This window comes from Varanus komodoensis, unplaced genomic scaffold, assembly GCF_004798865.1.
Source record: "Varanus komodoensis strain SLA01 unplaced genomic scaffold, ASM479886v1 scaffold4, whole genome shotgun sequence".
Taxonomy (NCBI): Eukaryota; Metazoa; Chordata; class Lepidosauria; order Squamata; family Varanidae; genus Varanus; species Varanus komodoensis.
This window is the reverse complement of record NW_025335941.1, coordinates 42,810,996-42,834,102: the sequence shown is the minus strand read 5'-3', so window position 1 is coordinate 42,834,102 and position 23,107 is coordinate 42,810,996. Positions and strand designations below refer to the sequence as shown.

Sequence of the window (23,107 nt, the reverse complement as noted above, 5' to 3'; positions counted from 1 at the left end):
TCTGTAAAAATCCTAGAGTGTAACTATTGAAGCAGAAGCTTTTCCTGCCTAGATGTACAAAACTATTTTCTTAAATGAAAAAGATTTGGAGTTGTTGTAGATTACAAGCTAAATATGACCCAACAATGTGATGTAGCTGCAAATAGGGCAAATGTTACTTTAGGCTGCATTAATAGAAGTATCACTTTCAAATCATGTGAAGTACTAGTTCTCCTTTACTCAGCACTAGTCAGGCCACAGCTAGAATACTAATGACCAGTTCTGGACACCAACGTTTTCAAAGATGCAGAAAAGCAGTAAAGGGTTCAGAGGAGGTGAACAAGGGTGATCCAAGAACTGGAAGCGAAGCCCCATGAAGAAAGATTAAGCAAACTGGGCATGTTCAGTCTCGAGAAGTGAAGATGGATTGGTGATATGATAGCACTCTACAAGTACCTGAAAAGTTGTCACAGAGAGGAAGAACAAGATCTCTTCACAATCATTCCAGAGTGCAGGACACGGAATAATAGACTTACGTATGTTACAGGAAACCCGATTCTGGCTAGATACCAGGGAAAATTTCCTCACTGTCAGAGCAGTACAACAATGGAACCTATTGTTTAGGGAGGTTGTGGCCTCTCCCACACTAGATTCATTCTAGAATCAGGTTTTCTGTCGTCTCAGTGGGATTGTGTAATTTAGTGTCCTGCATTATCAGGGGGTTGGACCCGATGACCTTCTTGGCCTCTTCCAACTCTACTATTCTATAATTCTATTATGTTTCTACATTCCCTGACATGCTTAGTAGACCATTGATTATTGGGCAGATTTGAAAATTATAATTACATTTTGTTGAAGTGTTCCCATTTTCTTTGAAGTCTATTGTCCAGAGAATGTACAAAATGCTGTCATTAAGTGTCTTTGAGATCTGTGCTTGTTGAGACAATCTGTACATACCAGAGAATAAGTTTATTGCTTGGAGAAGGTATGAAATGCAGCTGGCATTCCCCAAAGTATGTAGATATTATGCAAAATGCATAAAATGTAGATCTTATGAGATTGTGACCTTTATGATACATGATAATATGTACATGACGTACTGTTAGATGGTTACTGGCCATCTCACACACATGTGCGTGAGATGTATGGATATATATCAATGATGTGAGATTTCAGGACAAAATGTAACTGGAAAACTTTTATGAAAATTTTCAGTGTTAAAAATTTTACAACTTTGTAGTAGCTTCCTGTATGTGTCTTGTACAAACTGACCTTAAAAATACATGTTAAATAATGTTTTATTCTTACTGCATTGTTAGCATATTCCTGGAAATGTCAGTGGAAATGTGGAAATTTAATATGGACACTTGGTGTTGAATGAAAACACTATGAGCAAATATTCTGAGACATGCTTTTCTTTCAGTTAAGATCCCTAGCAGTGAACTTAACAGGCTCAGACTGAGTCCTGAGGCAAAAGATGTGTGGGACAAGGTTCAGCACAAGAAACACAGGAAATGCATGTTTTACACACGTCAGTGATGGGCATAGAAATTTTCCCACACTGTGTATGCTTGCATTGATCCATAACTCTGTGGGCTGTTGTACTACAAACAGTTGTGTTAGACCAAATATAAGGTATTAACTTCTGTAAGGTATTCTTCTGAGGCAAACACCAATAAACCCCAATCCTTAGTTGCCCATATGAAACAAAAAAATAAACTATGATGATCTGCTCCTGTGTATGATGCAGTTAGCTTCAGATTGCATCTGAAACACATGGTGTATTTGCTCTCTGTATATTACTGACATTTTACAGTAATGGACTGAAGAAAAACCGAAACTATGTGACTGTTTTTTCCCTGTCTTTCTCCCAAATCCTCAGAGCAGTGCCTCATTTCTTCTCTTGTGCTCAGGAAGTTGGAATTGTTTACAAAAGATTTGTTAGTCATCTGGAACTTGTGATTAGCATAACACCTTTCTTCTTCCCTTTCAGTTGGATCTGCAAAGGGATACAAAGCATATTTCCAAGATTCTTCCCACATTCCTTCTTTGTTATTCTAGGTGACTCTTCTGATCCAAACATGGAACCCTAATAACCCTTTAGCTGACAGCCAATCAGAAATTCAAGCATTTACAACATAAGCACAAATACTTTGTGCCATTAAATATAGTCAGGTGCTACTAGGTAGAGTTACATGGTCCCTTTTAAATTGGAAACATCCAGATGGCACAAAATCATGGGACTCTCAGTTCAGTCTCGGGGAGGCTGGAGCTTCTTCCCTGATTTGATCTGTAAGTCCTTGCAAAATAAAGTATTTACTACACAAAATACTAACAGGAAGCTTTATCTTAACTTGCAAGAGGTGAATACCATTGAGAGGTAGCAAGAAAGAACCGTTGTAATCTAATATGCTTTATACGCTTTTGGCATACCTTATATATTCTGATTGGTTAACAGTTTAACTGCTGACTTCCCTTGCAAAACTTGTGATTCCTTGCTTGGAATGCTACACACCTCTTGGATCAAACAAAGCACATTTACATTTTTTGATTGTCATTGTATGCTTATTAACAAGCACACTATTTTCTTATTTGTTAGGGTACGGAGAGCACTTACACTCTTTAACATATTCTATGTTCAGATTTACACTCTCTTATTAGCACTTTCCTTGATGCACACTATAGTCTACACATGCAGTGCTTTTCTCCTTAGCTTCCAAACATTTTTTTTCCAGCCCCGTAACTAGCTCTTACAAGGAGACGAAATGGGTTAGACTCTTCAGTGTAATTTAGTTCGGTGTTCTCTGTACCCTGCCTGGTATAGAAAGGAGCAAGCTTCTGCTTAGAACTGTTTTATTTTGCTTTGTTTTCCCACCACTTATTCATCTTCATTTAAATATGATGAGAAAGAAAACTCTCCACATGATGCATAATTTTATCCACCTCTAACATACATCCCTTTAGTCACCCTTTTTTCTAAGCAGGATATTGTGACCTCTTCTCATAAGGAACTTGCTCCAGTCCTTTGATTACCCCTTTCTGATTTTTTTGGTTGTGTTCTGAGACTGCAGTTCTTTGGTCTCCCATTATTATCTGGTAGAATATAGGAGAGGTCAGAGTTCAAGTGCTGATCTTAGGAAAGAATTTAAGTTTGGAGCTTGGACTCTGATCTCAGAAGTATCTGCCCTGCAATACTTTCTGTGCCAGTTAGACTCCAAGGACAGACAGGGCAAAGAGGGAGAAGCAAGTCTTAAGAATCCTGGTGGTGCTTCATTCTCTGCTACTCACAAGATGGGTATATTTTTAGATGGCTGAAAATAGTGCACAAATATTTTGGGGGTTAGGGGAACATGAAGACAATCCTAGCCCTGCAAGTGGGTACCTGGTATCCTCTGCACAGGAAGGTACCTTTCAGTACTTAAGTATATAATGCTACATCTAATTATCTAGGTACTCATTTGTTCAAGCAGCTAGAGGTATTCTTCATTTAAGTAATCACGCAGGCAGCAATCTTTATCTGCTCATAGTTTAAGAATTATTTCAAAAGCAGAGTATTTGCAGGTCTCTCTGAAGCCTGAAAATCCATTTTCTGTAAATGAAATCTAGTCGATCGTCTTGAAAGATGAAAAATGAACACTAGTTCACCCAGTAAATTTATTCTTCACACAGGCTGTCATGACTTCCTTTGCAGTAGTGGTTGTTTGAATCACTGCAAGTCATATTTTTGATTGACCAATTTATATTTGACTACATGAATGCACACCTACAGACAGTTGGGACTGTTCATGTGGTGCAGTGTGTGAACTGGCTCTTAATAAGACATTGTAACTACAGCAAGAAAGAAAAAATAGTACCTGTGACCCAATGCTGTTCTTTTTACAGTAGGCGTGTTGAATACCCCTTCTTATTCTTGTATTCATGCAGTTATACTTTGTGTATTTTTGTAATATTCACAACAGCCTGCCTGACATATTCTTGCTATACTTCAAATAGTGGAAGCTTGCTTACCAGCTATATCCTGTATCTTATAATACATGTTATATTGCTAATATAATAGATTATATAGTAATGCATGTTAATAGAAATACCATATGATAGGACATCTTGTAAGGTTTTATCCTAATAAGGATGTAGCATAGCACAGCAGTTTATTATGGTCAGTGACCAGATTGTCCTTAAAAAATGCAAAGTAAGACCATAAGTTAAAATAGTCCAACTATTAAAAGGCAAAATAACAGTAAACAAATGATATTAAATTGATTAAAATTGCATGTTACAATTTGTAATCAAAATTTTAAAACATTGTGTACAGTATCTTTGTGGATCTTTCAGGCAACTGCAAAAAACCTAGCACAACTAACTGAGCTGGGCATTGGTGTGTATAAGAAGCCTCCTTGCTTTCTTGTAAGGATGTAAGAATAAGATTATAGAACAAAATGTTAGATTGGGTATCCTTTACAATGCACAGTATACTTTCCTGAGAGTGTTCCCATTTAATATTTTATTTATTATTTAATACATTTATTTAATAAAATGGACTTAACCAAAATTATACTTTTAATTGTGTATGAATTCTTATTAATTTAGAATACATATCACAGCAACTAAATTCACAAGTGACAGATTAGCACCATGGACCAATGTATATGTTACTGGGGAAATTGGTGATCAGATTTCCCAGTGTTTTTATTTTTATTTGAAAGCACCCATGCAAGGTGCAACTTTATTTGGAAGCTGTTGTACAGGGTGAAAAACCTGTGCATTTTCATTGCGCTAATTGACTCTCCAACTTGTTTTGTATGTTTGGAGAAAATAGAGAGGTTATTGATGTTGCTATCGCTGTTATTGTGAACAGCATGGCAAATGTAACTTTGATGGCTGATTTGTTTTAGGAAAACATCATGATGTAGAAGGGATGAACCCATCTTCCCTGCCATCACTACTTCAAAAAATTCAAGGGCCCTTGTGGCAGTCTTTATAAATGAAAACATTGTGAGAACTGCCAATGGATTTCTCACATAATGTGCAATTTGGTCTAAATACAGATCTTTGAAATTTCAAGTTCATATTACGAGATCAGATTTTGTGCTCTCATGATAAAACCTGTGCGATCCCCATCCTCTCCTGCCAGATAAATTAAGAACATCCTCTTTTAAAGGTTAGATGATTTTATTAAAACAACATTTTAACAACTTAGTGCTTTGTGACGGATCCTTAATGCAGCATCCACAAATGTGAAGGATCGGCCCACTTCCTGTGACCAATATTACCATATGGATACCAGTTTTATAGATGCCCCTTTTCTTTTTCTTCACTGACTCTTACTTGTACAATGGCTTGTTCCTCTTAGTACATAGTAACTGGACTTTGCTATAAGCATGATAGGGTGGGTAATTTAGTAGGGAACCAAATGTTTTAGATGGCAACTCCCATCAGCCTGAGCCACTGGTAAATGATTAACACATAGAATGTGGGAACAAGAGCCAGGACTTCCTCTGTGGCAGAACAACTTCTCCACTGTGGCCCACCTGGCACCAGCCTTGTCTTCTTTTTGGTGCCAGGTTAAGACCTTTATGCCAAGACCTTTAAAGGTTTTCTTGGCTTCCAAAGGGGCTTCTGGGGATTACCCATCCCAGCTACTTTACTTTTTACAGGGTCATTTTTACTGTACATTTTAGCTATTTAAAATATTTTAATGTGGTTTTGTTTTTATGGTATTTGTATTGTATTTTATTGTTTTGTTTTTGACCACCCAGAGAACTTCAGCTATGGGTGGTATACAGATGATGATGGTTATGGGCATCATCCAGAATACTTGTGATATTTACTTGAAGTTCAGTCAAATATAATACTACCTTAAAACTTACAACATAATTTAGCAGCAACATAAATTAGCATATTAAAATTAGTCCTTATTCGGTGCTTGCTTGAATGTTATTGCATCTTTAAGAAAGCATCTATGACTCTACTAATCCATTCTCCTTATCGCTACCATTAGCCATTGACCTAATACTAATTTCCTTTCCAGTTAGTATTTACAGTTCAAAGACTCATGCTTGAAGTCATCGTTCTGGTCATGTTCTTTCTGGCAAAGGAGCAGCACAAAGTGATCTTTAAATTGAAAAACTCAGTGACTTACAGCTGAAATCTGCCTTCAGCTGCCTTGTAAGAATACAGTGGAATTATTTCTCTCCCTGCAGGATCCCCTCGGTTTATGCTTTTCATGATTTCAGTTTTCCTGTGTTTATCTTCTGCTGTCTCCTCCTCCTCTGTACAGCCACTGTTTGCTGCCACTCTCTTCTTCCTTACCATGTCCAATTCTAGATTCTTTCTCCTTCCTTCTGTCTTTTTTCAGTCTTTAAATGTTCTTGAGCTTTTGACTATTGAGTCAAAAGTTCTCTAGCATTCTGATATCAACAATCAATGCCTGACTCTTGACTCCTTTTTGATTGCTCTGTTTTCTGTAAAGCAAAGAATTTGTAATGTTACACTGACCTTTTTCAACAGCCCTCCAAATGTGTTGGACTGCAACTCTTGGGAATGGTGGCTTTGTAGTCAAATCCCCCTGGAAGTTAGGGAAGCCTGCAGTAGGCCATGGGGCAAACTGGACAGAAGTGCTTACAAAATAGATTATGTAATAATCTCCCAAGGACAACATATCCCATAAGCCCCTTGATACTAGTTTAAAGTTTCCCCAAAACATTCCTGCAGTTCTTTGCTAGGACATATTTAAAGGACTGTACCCATTGGCTTATAAAGACTGTCTGCCTTCCTCCCCCCTTTCAACATATGAAGGCTTTATAGCCTCTGATAAGGAATAGCACAGGTTTTTGTGCTACACTGAGAAGCAAGCTGGTTGAGTTAGCATTGATTGTGAGTGCTGGATACATGTAGCCTGAACAGGGTGTGACACTCTCCAAGTCCTGCTACATTGTCATGGCATGAGACAGGAGAGGTACAACAAACTAACTGAAATATTTTCATCTGATCAGAGCTGAAGCATTGTCCTGGAGCAGCAAAATGTTACGATGCTAAGAGTGTGCTCCAAAAACACTGATTTCAGCTGAAAATTAAAAATGAAGGAGGGAGATGGAGGGGCTGGGTGCTGAAACACTTAGGGTGACATATATTCATATGACATGTACACTGAGCACATGTAGCACAGCAAGGTACTGAAAATATTGGCACTGGTAGAAAAGCAGAAGCAAGTGATGTTTGCACTAGCAATCATATGGCAATTGCTTCTTGCTCAGTTTCTTATGGCATGCTAAATGGAGAAAAAAACGGACTCTAGTATGCCGTGGAAAGACCAGGGTTCGGGGCTCTAGGAGCTATTGTTTCCTTACATGGAGCCTTGGAAAATAAGGTTTCATCTTAAGTACATTTTATACATCCTTTCTGTATCTTTTTCAAGGTGCTCCTGCATATTGGTTCAGTACTTTGCAGATCTCTTCTAGATATTTTGAACCTCCAACACCCAAATTAGTCAAATGTATGAATGTGAGTGCCTAAAGTCTAATATCTGTTTGGTACAGAATTTGATTTTAGGGCTGTTTCTTTAAATGTGTCCTATCAAAAAGCAAGCAAGCAAAAAGCTTCAAGGAAGCTTCCATAGAACATTTGGCCCAATGTCCAAGAGTTTATTGCATACAAAGAAAAAATGTAGAGTACCTAGTCCACAGTTTGTTACAACAATGGGCTAATTTCCAAGCCTGTAAAGACAAACTCTCACAGCAGTAGGGACTTCCTTCTGTCCAGCAACTGTGCCAGCATTTCTGTTTCTTGACAGAGTGCAAACTGAACATCACATATATGTTGTAGCCTTAGCGCAAGGTAACTACCAGCCTTTTGATGTTACATTTGAATGATATACATACTAACTGATGCCCCAGCAGATAGCCACAATTATATATTTGCTCAACATACTGTCCAAGTTTTAACTCAGGATATACTTCTACATGTTCATGAAATGAAATACTCTTGATTACAGAGATTAAGCATCTTCTTTGTTCTTTGTTTTATATGTGGTAGTATTCAAACATACAAATTTAATCAAGTTGATTTATCAAACAATACAAAACCAAGATGAAGTTCCATAGAGGGTAACTTGCTAATTTCATTGCTTTACTTAATTAAAGGGTGAAATCCTCACTTTATATATCTTATTCCAATGTATATGAATGTATTTCACATTCTTGACTGGTATTATGTGCCAGATTTTGCATTGCAGATTTTAAACAAATACAAATATTATTTACTGCTTGCTCAGGCTGTGCAAGGTCGGTCCATTACACAGCAGGACAGAGACTTGCGTGTTGACTTGGGATTTCGAGGAATGCCAATGACAGAAGAACAGAGGCGGCAGTTTAGTCCAGGTCCACGAACAACAATGTTTCGAATCCCAGAGTTTAAGTGGTCTCCAATGCACCAGAGGTTGCTGACTGATCTTCTCTTTGCTTTAGAAACTGATGTACATGTCTGGAGAAGGTAAGGTTCTTTTATAGGATAATGGTACAAGAACATTTATAGCAGGACCTGTGGACACAATTGGGAATTTGAGAAACTATCGTGGGCTCCACCCCAAAATGGTTCCTATAGAGGATTTGGCTAGTCACTTAATGGTAACAATGGAGTCCTGGCTAATTAAAAGTGAACTGAAGATGGTGATCAGAAAACATGCAAGACTATAGGCTGGAAGTCGGGAGAAACACCTAAGTAAAGAGGACAGGAGAGAAATAATGAAACTAGAGGTTAGAAGTTAGGAGAAAACAGGAAGGTGAAGGTGTAGAGAAATAGCAGGGCTGCATGCCAGGTGGGGGAGAAACAGTGAGTTAAAGTGGTGGGAAGAAATAGTGAGATACAGAAGGGATTGATCATTCAAGGCTAGTGCTAGAAGGGGGAGGAAAGAAAACTACCCTAACATTCTGCAAGGTTTAGTTTATTTAAAAATATTTTGGAGCAGAACTGAAAGTTGAGAGTTTAATGGGCTCACAGTGGGGACCCCAATTTAAGCCATTATTACATATTAATAATACTAGGTAGTTATGCTTGTTTCTGTCAATGTTGTGTATTCATTTTGCTGTTGGTGTGACACAATACTTGCTTTTCATAAAATGAATTTGTCAGTTTTAAATGATAATTCGGACAAACAGACTTCAGAATTAACAAGTTAGGCTCATGAATCCTAGGCATCATTCACATCAAAACTGACCTATAAAGTCTATTTCATTGTACAAAATGGGAGGTTTCACTGAGTCACAGCATAAAAGAGCAGTATAAGTCTAAAATATGATTGAAGCACTAAATATTAAGCCTTAATATACTGGTTCATAAGAAAGCTTTTTGTAGCACATTATAATCTAACAATTTTATGCTATAGGTTTTTGTGGTCTCTATTTATTTTACCAGATCAGTAAAATATTATTCTTACTTGGTAGGAATATATACACATTGCTTAGGATGAGAGATTATAAACAGTGAAGTTAAATGCAATTGATATGCATGAAGTAGAGATAGTGATAATTACCTTAACAATGGTTAACAATCAGTCCATTAAATGAGCTATTTTTCAGAGTGCAATCCAAGCTGGGTTCCAGTAAAATTCTGAACTCAGAGGAATATTCTCAGAGGGCAATCTGTGCAGGGCAGAAGGAACACAGAGGAGAAGGTTGCTTCCATGTCCCTCCTGTCTCACAAAATACTTAGATAGCCAGTTTTGGTGTTAAGCTTCAGAGTGGAAGGGAAGGAGGCTGAGAAACTGTCAGGATACTTTGCATCATGATAGCCCCTATCTCCTCCCTTGCCTTCTTGCTAACCATTTCCAAAGCCTCTCTTGTGACCTTGGAGGTGCAATCTGCACTGGCTGCAGGGGCAGGAGGTGTACTTGAAGCTCAGAGAGGTTGGAGCACGGTTCTGACCTGGTAGCTGTGCCTCAAAAAAACCCCTATAGCTGGCTAGGCATATTCATATATCCATAACAGGATCATGCTGTTAATGAATGCAGTTAAAACATCCATCAGAAGAATCCAAGGTAGCTAACAAGCTAAATTTACAGGACAAACCATCCTTGCATTATAAGCAAACACTCAAAAGAGCAGCAGAAAATAATGGCTTTCAACACTACTGTTATTGTAAAATATCAACTGTTAAAATTCATGTTCCATAAGGCCTCAATTTGTTGCTGCAAGTCTTTTAGAAAACTGTGAAGGCAACTAGGAAAATATAGGCTCTGCTTTGGTAAGTAAGAAGCATCTATAATTCACTAGGCAGGGAAGTTTATATAAAGTGAAAGAGCTTTTTTTGTTTGTTTGTTTTACTTCCAGTAGTAGAGGTGTCACAATTGACTTGGTTTGGCAAGCATGGGTTGGTAGACTAGTAACAAAATATTGTTGGATATGAGCTTTTGTGAATATTGTGAACTTGTTTGCATATTAAATCACTTAATATGATTTCTTACTGTTAACAGTTGTTTTCAATATCTGCTTTAAAAATATACTTTCTATTTTCCTAACATAGTTTTTCTCATATTTTGTAGCCATTCCACAAAGTCTGTTATGGACTTTGTCAATAGCAATGAAAATATCATCTTTGTACATAATACTATCCACCTCATTTCCCAAATGGTTGACAATATTATCATTGCTTGTGGAGGAATTCTACCATTGTTGTCTGCAGCAACATCCCCAACTGTAAGTACAATATTCCCATCTAGTGGATAAGTTGTAGATTGCATGTCAGGAACAATACATCAGTAGAATTTTGTTTTTGGTACAGTTTGCCCTAAAAGAACAAAATGTGCAGATGTTTAAAAAAATGTTCAGAATAGGAATATCCATTTAACATAATTTCTAGTGGTAATGAAGGTATGATTTAAATATAAATCTTTCAGTTTAAGACACTTAAAAATTATAAGCCATGGTGACCAAAGCTATGTACCTGCTAATGGCTATGATATAATAGGTCCAAACCATTTTTAATCTTTTTAGTCCCAGGACATTATGAAATGCATTTTAGTGGAGAACTGCAAAGTCTAAATTCTGCTTCAAGTTTTATGAGCTGTGAACCTATATATTTTTCATAATTACTGAAAACCCTTCATATAAAGAGAAAGTGAAAAGTGTTTTCCTAAACGGACAGACATTGTGTCCCATTGCAAAAGGGATATAAGTTTTAATCACTATTGTAATATCCTTTTCTTAAACCTTTTCTTAAATGTATTTGTCTTACCTTTCCAGAATAGCTTCCCAGAATAATCACAGTGGTATATATTCGCAGTGGTATACAGCTGAAACTCTAAGGCACAGACTTGTAAATGATTAGACAGAAAAAAGTCCTACATGCTGCCTGGGGTAAACAGAGAAATATAGGAGTATTTTCTACCTAAGTATGCATAAGACTGTGCCCTTAGTTAAAAAGAGGGAATTGCATTTTAAAAACTCAAATATGTAAACATGGATGTGGAACCAAAGTACACTAATCTAAAGTAGAATTCTTTTGTTGATACAAACAAAAACAGAGTTTGTATACAAACACATACCTCTTGCTCTCTAAACTTCTAGTTGGCCTACTCTTCAAAAGCAATGGAATAGTGTTCTGAAGTAACAGGATGGCCTATAACATGTGAGGCTGCAAGTGAGATTCTTATGTTTGAATGTCTCCCTACCCTGAATCATTGCTAGGACATACTAGCACAGCAGGGACAAGGCTCTCTACCAGCTTATTTCACATATTTAGAATACAACTTATTAACCTCTTGTTATTTCATGTGCCGTGATATCACCTCTGGACACATTGTAGGAAATACTTCATAAAAAGAAGCAATTAGGAATAATTTCTGTTTCCTTGCTTCAGAAAAAGCAAGAGCTAGTGGTATATTCTAATATTTTGGAAAAGGGGATAAGGAAGGATTTTATGTCTGTTTTATGTTGCTGTGGTGGCTAGGATTTCTTTACATTCCTGCAGATAAGCAGCACTACATCTGTTTAAGAACAGACTGAAAGGTTCCAATAGGACACAAAATCATTATGGTCAAGTTCTCTTGAACTTTACGCTACCTTGTCAGTTAAGCGTATGATCACTGTTTCTGGTAATAATTATTTTAAAAATCTTGCTTATTAGGATTGTGCACAAAACGCATGGGACTGGAATACATACTTATGCCACATTTTTTACAGTAAAAATAATGGAATAACTATATAGAAATGAGAGAGAACAAGTTTCCAAGTGACATCTGAACATTAATTTTTAAATGAAAATATCATGTGACATAGATTTCATAACTTAAAAAGCAATCATGAAGCAGAATTTACAGCAGGAGGAGTTTACTCAAATTGATATATAACATAATTACAGTGACTGAATGCATCTTAAGGCTCATTGTAGTTACTTCATGCCATCCTTCTCTCTCCTTTCCCCTTTATTATTCCAGGCAATATTCCAGTGGGCACCATGAGCAGGAATGAGTCAGACAGCCACAATTGTGTGCTGATTTAAGCTCCCCATGGCTTCAGAGAGCCCCCTTTGTGTAATGAAGCTGGAAGTTGAATTCATTGCATTTCAAGGCAGAGGTGCCCTTTGCCTTGTGGGGACAGATACTGATGATTATTCTTTTTGGTCCCTCTAGTGCTAACAAGCCTCATGCACAAAAGTGCAGCAGGGAGGACAGGGGAAGTGACTGAGCTCTCCAGAGGGAGCAGGGTACCTAAACCAATGGGCAGTGCTAAGCCCAAACATGGAGCAACAGCACTGCATGAATCTTTGGTCCCATCCCCGACTCAAGAGCAGCAAGTGGAGTGCCCAGTCCATTCAGCAGCAGCACCACTATAAACATGGGGTAGCACCACATTTTGAATCACCTCCTCTTGCCTCCTGGCCATCTTTATTATTTTATTTATTATTTATTAGATTTTTAGCCCATTCCATTAGCCCCATTAGCTCCATGGACAGGTTACCATATCTATCTCTATCGTCTCTGTCTCTGTCTCTCTTGTGTATATTCATTCTTATGAGTAACTCAGAAGTAGACCATTTCAGCCACTGGAAAAGATGTGCATTGCTCCTTGCCAAGGGGGCCCATGTTCTCTCATCAAGGTGAGGCAGATCCTCTCATCAGCAGTTTACAATGTCTACTCTTGAGCCTGTGGTAAGAATGGCCATTCTGCAGGCACGGGAAACCTTCTAACAATATCCCTCAAGTACCACCCAGCTCACCATGGGTAACAACAACCCTAAAATAAATAGACAATTGAATCCACAGGATAGCTTGTTTGAAAAAACATATTCCATTCTAAAATGTAAGGAATGTTAGATAACTCTGTTGCCTTCTCAGCCATATCCCAGGATCCTTGACACTTGAGAAAATGTCCAAGTTTCAAAATGTCTGGCAGCAATGTATAACTTAGATACACCAAAATTTTCATGTTACTCTGACAGGAAAAACCCATATCATTTTTGGTGATACCTAAGTTAATATTTTGGTAAATTCACACATGGAGTGCTGAGCCTGAATTTCTATTTCAGTTTTGGTAATTCAATTTGTAGTAGGACGTTTTTTTGTATGCCAAATAAAATGTACTAATTAATGACATATTTATTACTTCTTTATCTCAGTATGTGTATATTGAATTGCATAGATCAATCAATTATATGTAAATTGACTTTTAATATATAGAGAATATGTTTTCAAGATTTCTTTGTAAAATTAAAATATTCAATTTGTTAATCAATTTTAGAAAATTCATTTCAACTTTGCATTGTATTTTCATTTGACTGTAATGTTTCTTTTTCTTTTTGTTGTGATCTGTTGTCTGCTTTGTCTATTGCATGTCCAGGGTTCTAAGGTTAGTATTACAGCTGCAAGTTTCAGTTCTTAGCTTTTAGAATTAATTTTACTTTTTCTGCATTTTTAAGTTTTTCAGCCTGTTCCAGCATTAAAAAAACAATATTTGATATGCATTACACAACTGTTTGTTTGTAATACTGTAATCTAAAATATTGAGCCAAAGGCAGAGCTAGCCTCTTAAATTTAGACACAGTATGATGTGGGAGGAAAGACCATCCACTTTGCAGCACCAATGCACTTCTTCCATGGCCTGTTTACTGGGAACCCTTAGGCTGTTCTGGGTGTTTTTACCACATGTAGAAGGAGATATCTAGCTCAAGGCACTCAACTCAGTAAATGTGGTCTTTTTTCAGGAAAATGCACACTAAAGTTTAGGCTAGCTGTAGCCAGTTGTATCCGAGGAATTTCAATGGCAAAGCTAAAGTAGCACAGCTCTGCATAAGTAACTGAATTAAAGGTTACTTGTTGGATTGCTAGCTCTCTAAAATAAAAATGGCTAGCTCTATTTTTGTTTTTAATGTTTACATTCTTCATGAAAGGCATGGACAGTGTTCACACTATAGTAGAACTAAGAGAGAACAGCAGAAATTTGCAAAAGTTTCTTTTCTCCCAAAAGCATCTTGTCATTTTTGGATGCGACTATGTATGCTGCAGGGAGAGAACTTGTCAACATTGTCAAGACAACAAATTTGTTGTAGCCAATATCCAGCTCTAATTCAGCAGAAGTAGATTGGGATCATATATACTAATAGTAAAATTGTGCTCTAAGTAACTGCCCTTACATAACCAAAAAGGCACCATGTATACAAAAAGAATAAGTAAAGGTGGTTTCAGCAGTTTCGGCAGAAAACCAAGCCTTGCAGATGTAGAAAAATGTTAGGGGGAAAAAAGCTCAAGTGAAAAGGCCTGTAAGAATCTCCTTCTGAGCACTCAGCGTACTTTTGTGGCCAAGACAATGCGTTAGATCAGCAGTGGGAACATGCCTACCCCTCACCATATGACTGCCAACTAAATAAGCAGCATGTGCTTACTCCTTACTCAGTTATGTTATCATGTAGCCAGATCTGAATGGTTATATGGTGCTGTGGCTGGAACATTGGGAAAAGTAAGCTAGACAAATGTACAAGAATGAGCAATTAATAGCATTTTTTAAAAAGTACAAGCATGAGGATATTTTATATTCCTCCAAAGTTTTCTTTTGCTTGAGAAATGTCATGAGCAAAAAATCAGGGATGCTCTAGTTAACATGTAAAATCCATCTGTTTAGTGAATTAGTTATTCAACTGAACAGAAATGGGAACTCTTCCTGCAAATACATGCTCTTTTACACAGTCCTTTCCCCTGTCTTCTAAAGATAGCAAAAGTGTATTTCAAAGTGTTTATAAATATTCCTATGAAAATGAATGTTTCAAATTAAGCTTTAATTTGTTAACTCACTGTAACCTACAATGTAGGACATAATAGGTCTGCATACAATTAGTACAAATTTATTCAGACTTGTATGCATTAGGATAGTATATTATAGTTTTCCATATATTAATCTGAGCATATAATGCTTTTTGCATATAAATGCTTATATAATCTTAAGAATTTCTGTGGTTGCTGTATAGTAAAGTTAATGTGTTTTTACAGTCTGATTGCAATATAACTGTTGGCACTTGTGGCATATCACTTTTGAAAGTAACTATGACATTCTGTACATGGAAAATTATGGGTTTTCTAGTTATGACCATGTAAACAGAACTTTCTCACAACATTGCCTTACAGTGCTCAATAATTCTATTGCAACTTTACTTAAACAATTCTAATAGGATTAGTTTGAAACATCATTACATTTCACATGAATTAAGAGTGCTGTGGCATCATAAGCACTAACAAATATATTGTGGTGTATTACTTAGAGCCTACTTTGTCACCTTCTTAAGAACTGTCTCAGTGTTAGACTATCAAGTGTGGTTTTCACAAGACACTCCCCTCAGGAAAGTAGTCATTTTTGTTTCTTTTGATACTGTGCAAACAAAATAGATTGTACATTTGTCCACATATTACCAATATTTATTTTACTGATGTAATCCAGAGTTAAAACCAAATCTTTATTCTATGCCAACTGTGTGTTAGTGCTATTCTGCTGTTAGTTTCCCAGTGATACAGAATGATGCAGCAACTCTGTGGGAGTTCCTGATCTTCCTTTGCTGCTGTCATTGGTATGGGATACTTACATAAACAAAAATGAAACTCTTTCCTGCTTTGTCCCACATACCCATATTACCATAGTCCATTGGCTCATATAGATAGAATTAGTTTATTGTGTGATATATGAACTTCATATTACCTAATATGGCATGCAAGTATAAATGAATTTCTTCTCATGTTCATTACTGTACTGTTTGTTTTCAGTTCCATCCTAGACAACTTGCATTGAGGAAATGAGGGTGTGCATTTCATTAGAAGTCTAATGTAATGTCTTTCTTTTCAAGACTGAACTGGAGAATATTGAAGTAACTCAGGGTATGTCAGCAGAGACAGCAGTGACTTTCCTCAGTCGTCTGATGGCTATGGTTGATGTACTAGTATTTGCCAGTTCACTAAATTTTAGTGAAATTGAAGCTGAAAAAAACATGTCCTCTGGAGGGTTAATGCGACAGTGCCTAAGACTTGGTAAGTTTCATAGAACAGCTATGTTCACTGAATAATTATGTACAGATCAATGAAATGAGGCTAGAATTAAAAAAAAAAACTTCTGGAAACCAATTTTCCAGATTTTGCCTCTGATGGAATAACGTTGGGATGTTTGTTAACATTAGTTAATGTTGTTAACCAATTGTAAAAATACACTTAAGGGGAAGAGAGTGTATGTATGTATTTGCATGTACATACACACATTTTGACACATACTTCAACTGTCTGTTGTTAGACTTTGCATCCATTGAAGAGGACATTTCCTTGGTGTTTTTCCAGCAACTCCCAAAATCTAGAATCTAGTAATATCTGAGAATTCTGCATAATGTCTTTTCTCTTTATGAATTTTACTATGGTAATTAGCAGACATTTACATCTGCTCTTCAGAACCATTCATAGTTCTGAAGAGCAGAACTATTTTTATTTAATTTCCAATTTTTGAGGAAAACATTCATCTCAGTTTAATAAAAAAGGATCATCATATCTAATAAGGAGAGTAAGCATTTCTCTTGGTAGCAGGACTGGGTGATATCAGTAGTAGGTGATATCAGTAGATGATATCAGTAGTAGATTATTCTATAGCACAAAGAAAGTAGAACAATTTGACATATAGTGAAAAGAGCTAAGATGATTAATTGAAATGAAAATATGTTGCACACTATGAGAAATAAGATGCACAAGTTATACTTGGATTATAGTTCATACATTAGTGCATGATAAATATATTGCAATACAGATTCAGTATTCTAACAAGTCACATGAACAAAGAAAAATGATATGTTAAATTCAGAAAATTCATCTGTTGGATTTGCTTTAAGTAAACAATCACTAATTCAGTATATGCAGTTTGCTGCTAGCACTGAGTAAAACCAGACCTGCAGGAGTGACTGTAAGTCTAGTTAAACAAAAAAAAGTTTGCCATGAAGTCATGGAACTACTTCAATAGCAAGGTGATTCCTGGTTTAAATAAATAGCATTTAAATATGTATCTCTGTCTATATCAATCTACTTCCTTTCTTATTTGGAGATACTTTACTCTTAATTGCAAGGTAAGATACAGGCACAAGAACACATTATTTCTTGTAGGGTTTGTTTGACCTATGATGGATTGCTATATCACTTTACAAGAATGGCAACATCCTTTTGCCACACTTGTCATATTGCTATTCAGAGAGTACAACTGACATTTGACTGCAAAGTTCCTAATTAGTAATTTGGGGCAGGTGTCAACAGTGTGTCCTGTTTCTAGTCTGTGGCACTGTGGTTGCCAGCCACAATAAATGCTGGCTGCTAATCACAGCTGAATTTGTACAACATGACAAGCAACCATTATCATTGGTTACTTGTTATCTCATGTGAAACCAATCACTGGTTCCCATTACATCTATTGTAACTGGCAAACATGTAAGGCAGTCCATTTAATAGCTGTTCAGCAATGTTGCCTGTAATGTTTATTGTTTATTTTTCAATTTATATCCTGCCTTTTTCCTACAAAGGGGTCAAGGCAGCTTACATCTCCTCCTCCATCTTATCCCCACAACAACAATCCTGTGAGGTAGGTTGGGCTGAGAGTCTGTGACTGGCCCAAAGTTACCCAGTTGGCTCCATGGCTGAGCGGGGACTAGAACCCTGATCGTCTGAGACCCAGTCCCATGCTCTTAACCACTACACCACACTGTTCCCATTGTTGTTACTAAATAAATGTTAAATTGCAATAGAATATCTGAATTAAATTAAACATGATTAAGGGATAACGTTTTGCCTTATTTATAGGTGTTGTTGTTAGTCGCGAAGTCGTGTCCGACCCATCGCGACCCCATGGACAACATTCCTCCAGGCCTTCCTGTTCTCCACCATCCCCCAGAGTCCACTCAAGCTCACACCAACAGCTTCAGTGACTCCATCTAGCCACCTCATTCTCTGCTGTCCCCTTCTTCTTTTGCCATCCATTGTGCCCAGCATTAGGCTCTTATCCAGGGAGTCCTTCCTTCTCATTAGGTGGCCAAAGTATTTGAGCTTCATCTTCAGGATCTGGCCTTCTAAAGGGCAGTCAGGGTTGATCTCCTCTAGGACTGATTGGTTTGATTGCTTTGCAGTCCAAGGGACTCGCAGGAGTCTCCTCCAGCACCACAACTCAACGGCCTCAAATCCTTCGGCGCTTAGCCTTCCTTATGGTCCAGCTTTCACAGCCATACATTGCAACTGGGAAACCATAGCCTTGACTATACACCCTTTTGTTGGCAGAGTGTTGTCTCTACTTTTTAGTATGCTGTCTAGATTTGCCATAGCTCTCCTCCCCAGGAGTAAGCGTCTTTTAATTTCTTGGCTGTAGTCCCCATCTGCAGTGATCTTGGAGCCCAGGAAAATAAAATCTGTCACTACCTCCATTTCTTCCCCATCTATTTGCCAGGAAGTGAGAGGACCAGATGCTATGATCTTAGTTTTCTTAATGTTGAGTTTCAAGACAACTTTTGTGCTCGCCTCCTTCACCCGCATCAAGAGGCTCTTTAGTTCCTCTTCACTTTCTGCCATGAGAGTGGTATCATCTGCATATCTGAGGTTGTTGATATTTCTCCCAGCAATCTTAATTCCAACTGGTGATTCATCTAGCCCCGCCCTTCTCATGATGTGCTCTGCATATAAGTTAAATAGGCAGGGCGACAGTATACAGCCTTGCCAAACTCCTTCTCAATTTTGAACCAATCAGTGGTTCCATGTCCAGTTCTCACTGTTGCACCTTGACCCGCATATTCTCAAGAGACAAATAAGATGGTCTGGTACTCCCATCTCTTAAGAACTTGCCACAATTTGTTGTGATCCATACAATCAAAGGCTTTAGCATAGTCAATGAAGCAGAAGTAGATGTTTTTCTGGAACTCCCTAGCTTTCTCCATGATCCAGCGTATGTTGGCAATTTGATCTCTAGTTCCTCTCCCTCTTTGAAATCCTGCCTGTACTTCTGGTGGTTCTCGGTCCACATACTGCTGAAGCCCAGCTTGTAGGATTTTGAGCATAACTTTGCTAGCATGTGAAATGAGTGCAATGGTGCAGTAGTTTGAACATTCTTTGGCATTGCCTTTCTTTGGGATTGGAATGTAAACTGACCTTTTCCAATCCTGTGGCCACTGTTGAGTTTTCCAAATTTGCTGGCATATTGAGTGTAGCACTTTTACTGCATCGTCTTTTAGGATTTTGAACAGCTCAACTGGAATGCTGTCGCCTCCACTAGCTTTGTTGTTGCTCAGACTTCCTAAAGCCCATTTGACTTCACATTCCAGGATGTCTGGCTTGAGGTCAGTGACCACCCCATCGTGGTTATCAGGGAGATTAAGCTCTTTCTTGTATAGTTCCTCTGTGTAATCTTGCCACATCTTCTTAATCTCTTCCGCCTCTGTTAGGTCCCTGCCATTTTGGTCCTTTATCATGCCCATCTTTGCATGAAACGTTCCCTTCATATCTCCAATTTTCTTGAAGAGATCTCTGTTCCTCCCTATTCTATTGTTTTCTTCTATTTCTTTGCACTGTTCATTTAAGAAGGCATTCTTATCTCTTCTAGCTGTTCTCTGGAATTCTGCATTCAATTGTTTGTATCTTTCTCCTTCTCCCTTGCCTTTTGCTTCCCTTCTTTCCTCAGCTATTTGTAAAGCTTCCTCAGACAGCCATTTTGCTTTCTTGCATTTCTTTTTCTTTGGGATGGTTTTAGTTGCTGCCTCTTGTACAATGTTGCGAACCTCCGTCCATAGTTCTTCAGGCACTCTGTCTATCAGATCTAATTCCTTAAATCTATTCGTCATCTCTACTGTATATTCATCAGGGATATGATTTAGGTCATACCTGAGTGGCCTAGTGCTTTTCCCTACTTTCTTCAACTTAAGCCTAAATTTTGCAACCAGAAGCTCATGATCTGAGCCACAGTCAGCTTCTCCATCTTTGGCTGCAGAGCACATAGTCAATCTGATTTCTGTGTTGACCGTCTGGTGATGTCCATGTGTAGAGTCATCCCTTGGGTTGTTGGAAGAGAGTGTTTGCTATGACCATTGTATTCTCTTGACAAAATTCTACCACCCTGTGCCCTGCTTCATTTTGTACTTCAACGCCAAACTTGCCTGTTATTCCGGTTATCTTTTGGCTTCCTACTTTAGCATTCCAATCCCCCATGAAGATAAGGACATCATTTTTTGAAGTTAATTCTAGAAGGTGCTGTAGGCCTTCATAGAACTGGTCAGCTTCAGCCTCTTCAGCACCAGTGGTTGGGGCATAGACTTGGACTATTGTAATGTTGAATGGATTGCCTTAGATTCGAACTGAGATCATTCTGTCATTTTGGAGATTGTATCCCAGTACTGCTTTTCCTGCTCTTTTATTGACAATGAAGGCTACTCCATTTCTTCGGAGGGATTCTTGCCCGCAGTAGTATACCTGGTGGTCATCTGAATTAAATTCACCCATTTCTGTCCATTTTAGTTCACTGATTCCTAAGATGTCGATGTACAGTCTTGTCATCTCTTGCTTGACCACATCCAGCTTGCCTTGATTCATGGATCTTACATTCCAGGTTCCTATGGAGTATAGATTTTTGCAGCATTGGACTCTCCTTTCACCACCAGATACATCTGCAACTGAGTGTCCTTTCGGCTTTGACTCAGTCACTTTATTCTTTCTGGCGCTACTAGTACTAGCCCTCTGCTCTTCCCCAGTAGCTTGTTGGACACCTTCCGACCTGAGGGGCTCATCTTCCAGCGTCATATCTTTTTGCCTTTTGGTACTGTCCATGGGGTTTTCATGGCAAAGATACTGGAGTGGGTTGCCATTTCCTTCTCCAGTGGTTCACATTTTGTCAGAGCTCTCTGCTATGACCTGTCCGTCTTGGGTGGCCCTGCATGGCATAGCTCCTAGCTTCATTGAGCTATGCAAGCCCCTTCGCCACGACAAGGTAGTGATCCATGAAGGAGTATTTATAGGTACTAAAATGAAATTCAGATTTGAAAGATCTATTTTTTATTTATGTTACTTATTATATTTCAGCCTCAGGCACTATAATGTATTATTTTATTACAGTTTTCACATTTTGATTAATGTGTAAAAATATTCAATAAAAACTGAATATTTTGTAATTTCTTAAACTTTTCCAGTGTGTTGTGTTGCTGTGAGAAACTGTTTGGAATGTCGACAAAGGCAGAGAGAGAGGGTCAACAAATCTTCATTAATCAGCAGTAAAACTCAGGAGACTCTTCAGGGTATAAGTGCAACTACAACTGCTAAGGTAGAGTATTATCTTAAGTATTTAGGGTGCCAATGTTCAAACTAAATGTCTGCAACTGACAGACATAATTGCAACATGTCTGTCAGTATATTAAACTGACAGTAATGATTTGTAATTTTAGTAATATAAAGTTATTCTTCACTGTGAATCCAGAGGGGAAGTCTTCTTTCTGGTCAAAAAACAAGCTCAGTCTTCTGACTTCACCAAGTCGAAGTCCTGTGTGGATAGTTCATGCTATATAAGCCTACCCTGTGTTATAAAGAGGATATCAGAGAAGGATAATAAAGTAACAGAGCAACTTAGAGAATGCTATGCAGTTTTCATGTAGACTGAACATGGTCAGGGTTACAGTGGCAAATTTTATCTGTGAAGCCACCACATACATACATACATACATACATATCACATTAGAACAGCAGACATACAAAATACTTGGTTCTTAAATGTCTTGAGGAACTATTTTGCATCTGGAGCTTTCTGAAACTGTGTAACTGCTGTGTCTTCAGACTCCACTGGAAAACGTGCCTGGTAATCTATCTCCTATTAAAGATCCTGATAGACTTCTTCAAGATGTTGACATAAATCGTCTGAGAGCAGTTGTATTCCGTGATGTGGTGAGTACTATAGTGTGGCAGCTTTTAAAATAATCTAAATGTTTGTATTGCGTGTGTATATATGTCCATTAAACACCAGATTTACATGTAAATTTATACCAAATTATTTTTATACTAGCAATCTCCTAGCAATCCAGTCCCCTAATAAAGATGAATTAATCCCCCCTCCCTCAATTAACATGCTTGGTGACTTGATCAAATATAGCGAGGTCAAGAACATAGATTATTTCAGGAATATTTATTTATTTAGAAAATTTCTAGGCCGCCCCATTCGCCGAAGCCTCGGGGCAGCTTACAAATAAATATTTGTAATTTGAATTTTTAAAGGTTTGAATTTTTAAAGGTTGACAGTCATTGCCTTGCCATTTCATCTGAAAATAATAAGTTATTAAGTAGAGGTTACCCACTTGATCAGTTAAACTATGTTATAGAAATGACTTCAAATGGGAAAAATAAGACTGAGCTGAAAGTTCTGCCTTGTGACCCTTTGGATCAGAATTGTAGTTAAGATTCAGGGTGCAAAACTACTGAAAAGTTTGGGAAAACTTATTCCTTTATTACAGTGACAGTGGCTCGCTCCTCCCCCTCCCCCCCTCCTTTCACCCACTCTAACACACCTCTACATTCAAACCCATCCATCCATACACAAATCATAGTGTATGTACACTGTTTGTGCTGCCGCAAGTATCAGGGCAGATCTACTTGGTGGCCACCATGACACAGAGGAAGCTT

General features: G+C 37.8%; 1 protein-coding gene across 16 annotated transcripts in view; it reads left to right on the top strand.

The window, feature by feature from the left end:
* Nucleotides 1–23,107, top strand: part of NBEA (neurobeachin) — a 450,384-nt gene that overhangs the window by 91,840 nt on the left and 335,437 nt on the right. For 13 of the 16 annotated variants that reach the window (XR_006415936.1, XR_006415934.1, XR_006415933.1 and 10 more), the window contains 6 exons: nucleotides 8,249–8,466; nucleotides 10,514–10,667; nucleotides 13,809–13,817; nucleotides 16,297–16,477; nucleotides 21,631–21,761; nucleotides 22,268–22,375. Coding sequence is in view for 12 of the 16 variants with exons in the window: in XM_044442661.1 (XP_044298596.1) it covers nucleotides 8,249–8,466; nucleotides 10,514–10,667; nucleotides 13,809–13,817; nucleotides 16,297–16,477; nucleotides 21,631–21,761; nucleotides 22,268–22,375 (801 nt within the window). In the remaining 4 variants the exon portion in view is untranslated. The remainder of the gene's footprint in view (nucleotides 1–8,248; nucleotides 8,467–10,513; nucleotides 10,668–13,808; nucleotides 13,818–16,296; nucleotides 16,478–21,630; nucleotides 21,762–22,267; nucleotides 22,376–23,107) is intronic. The other 3 variants (XM_044442659.1, XM_044442657.1, XM_044442662.1) reach the window with 1 other exon arrangement.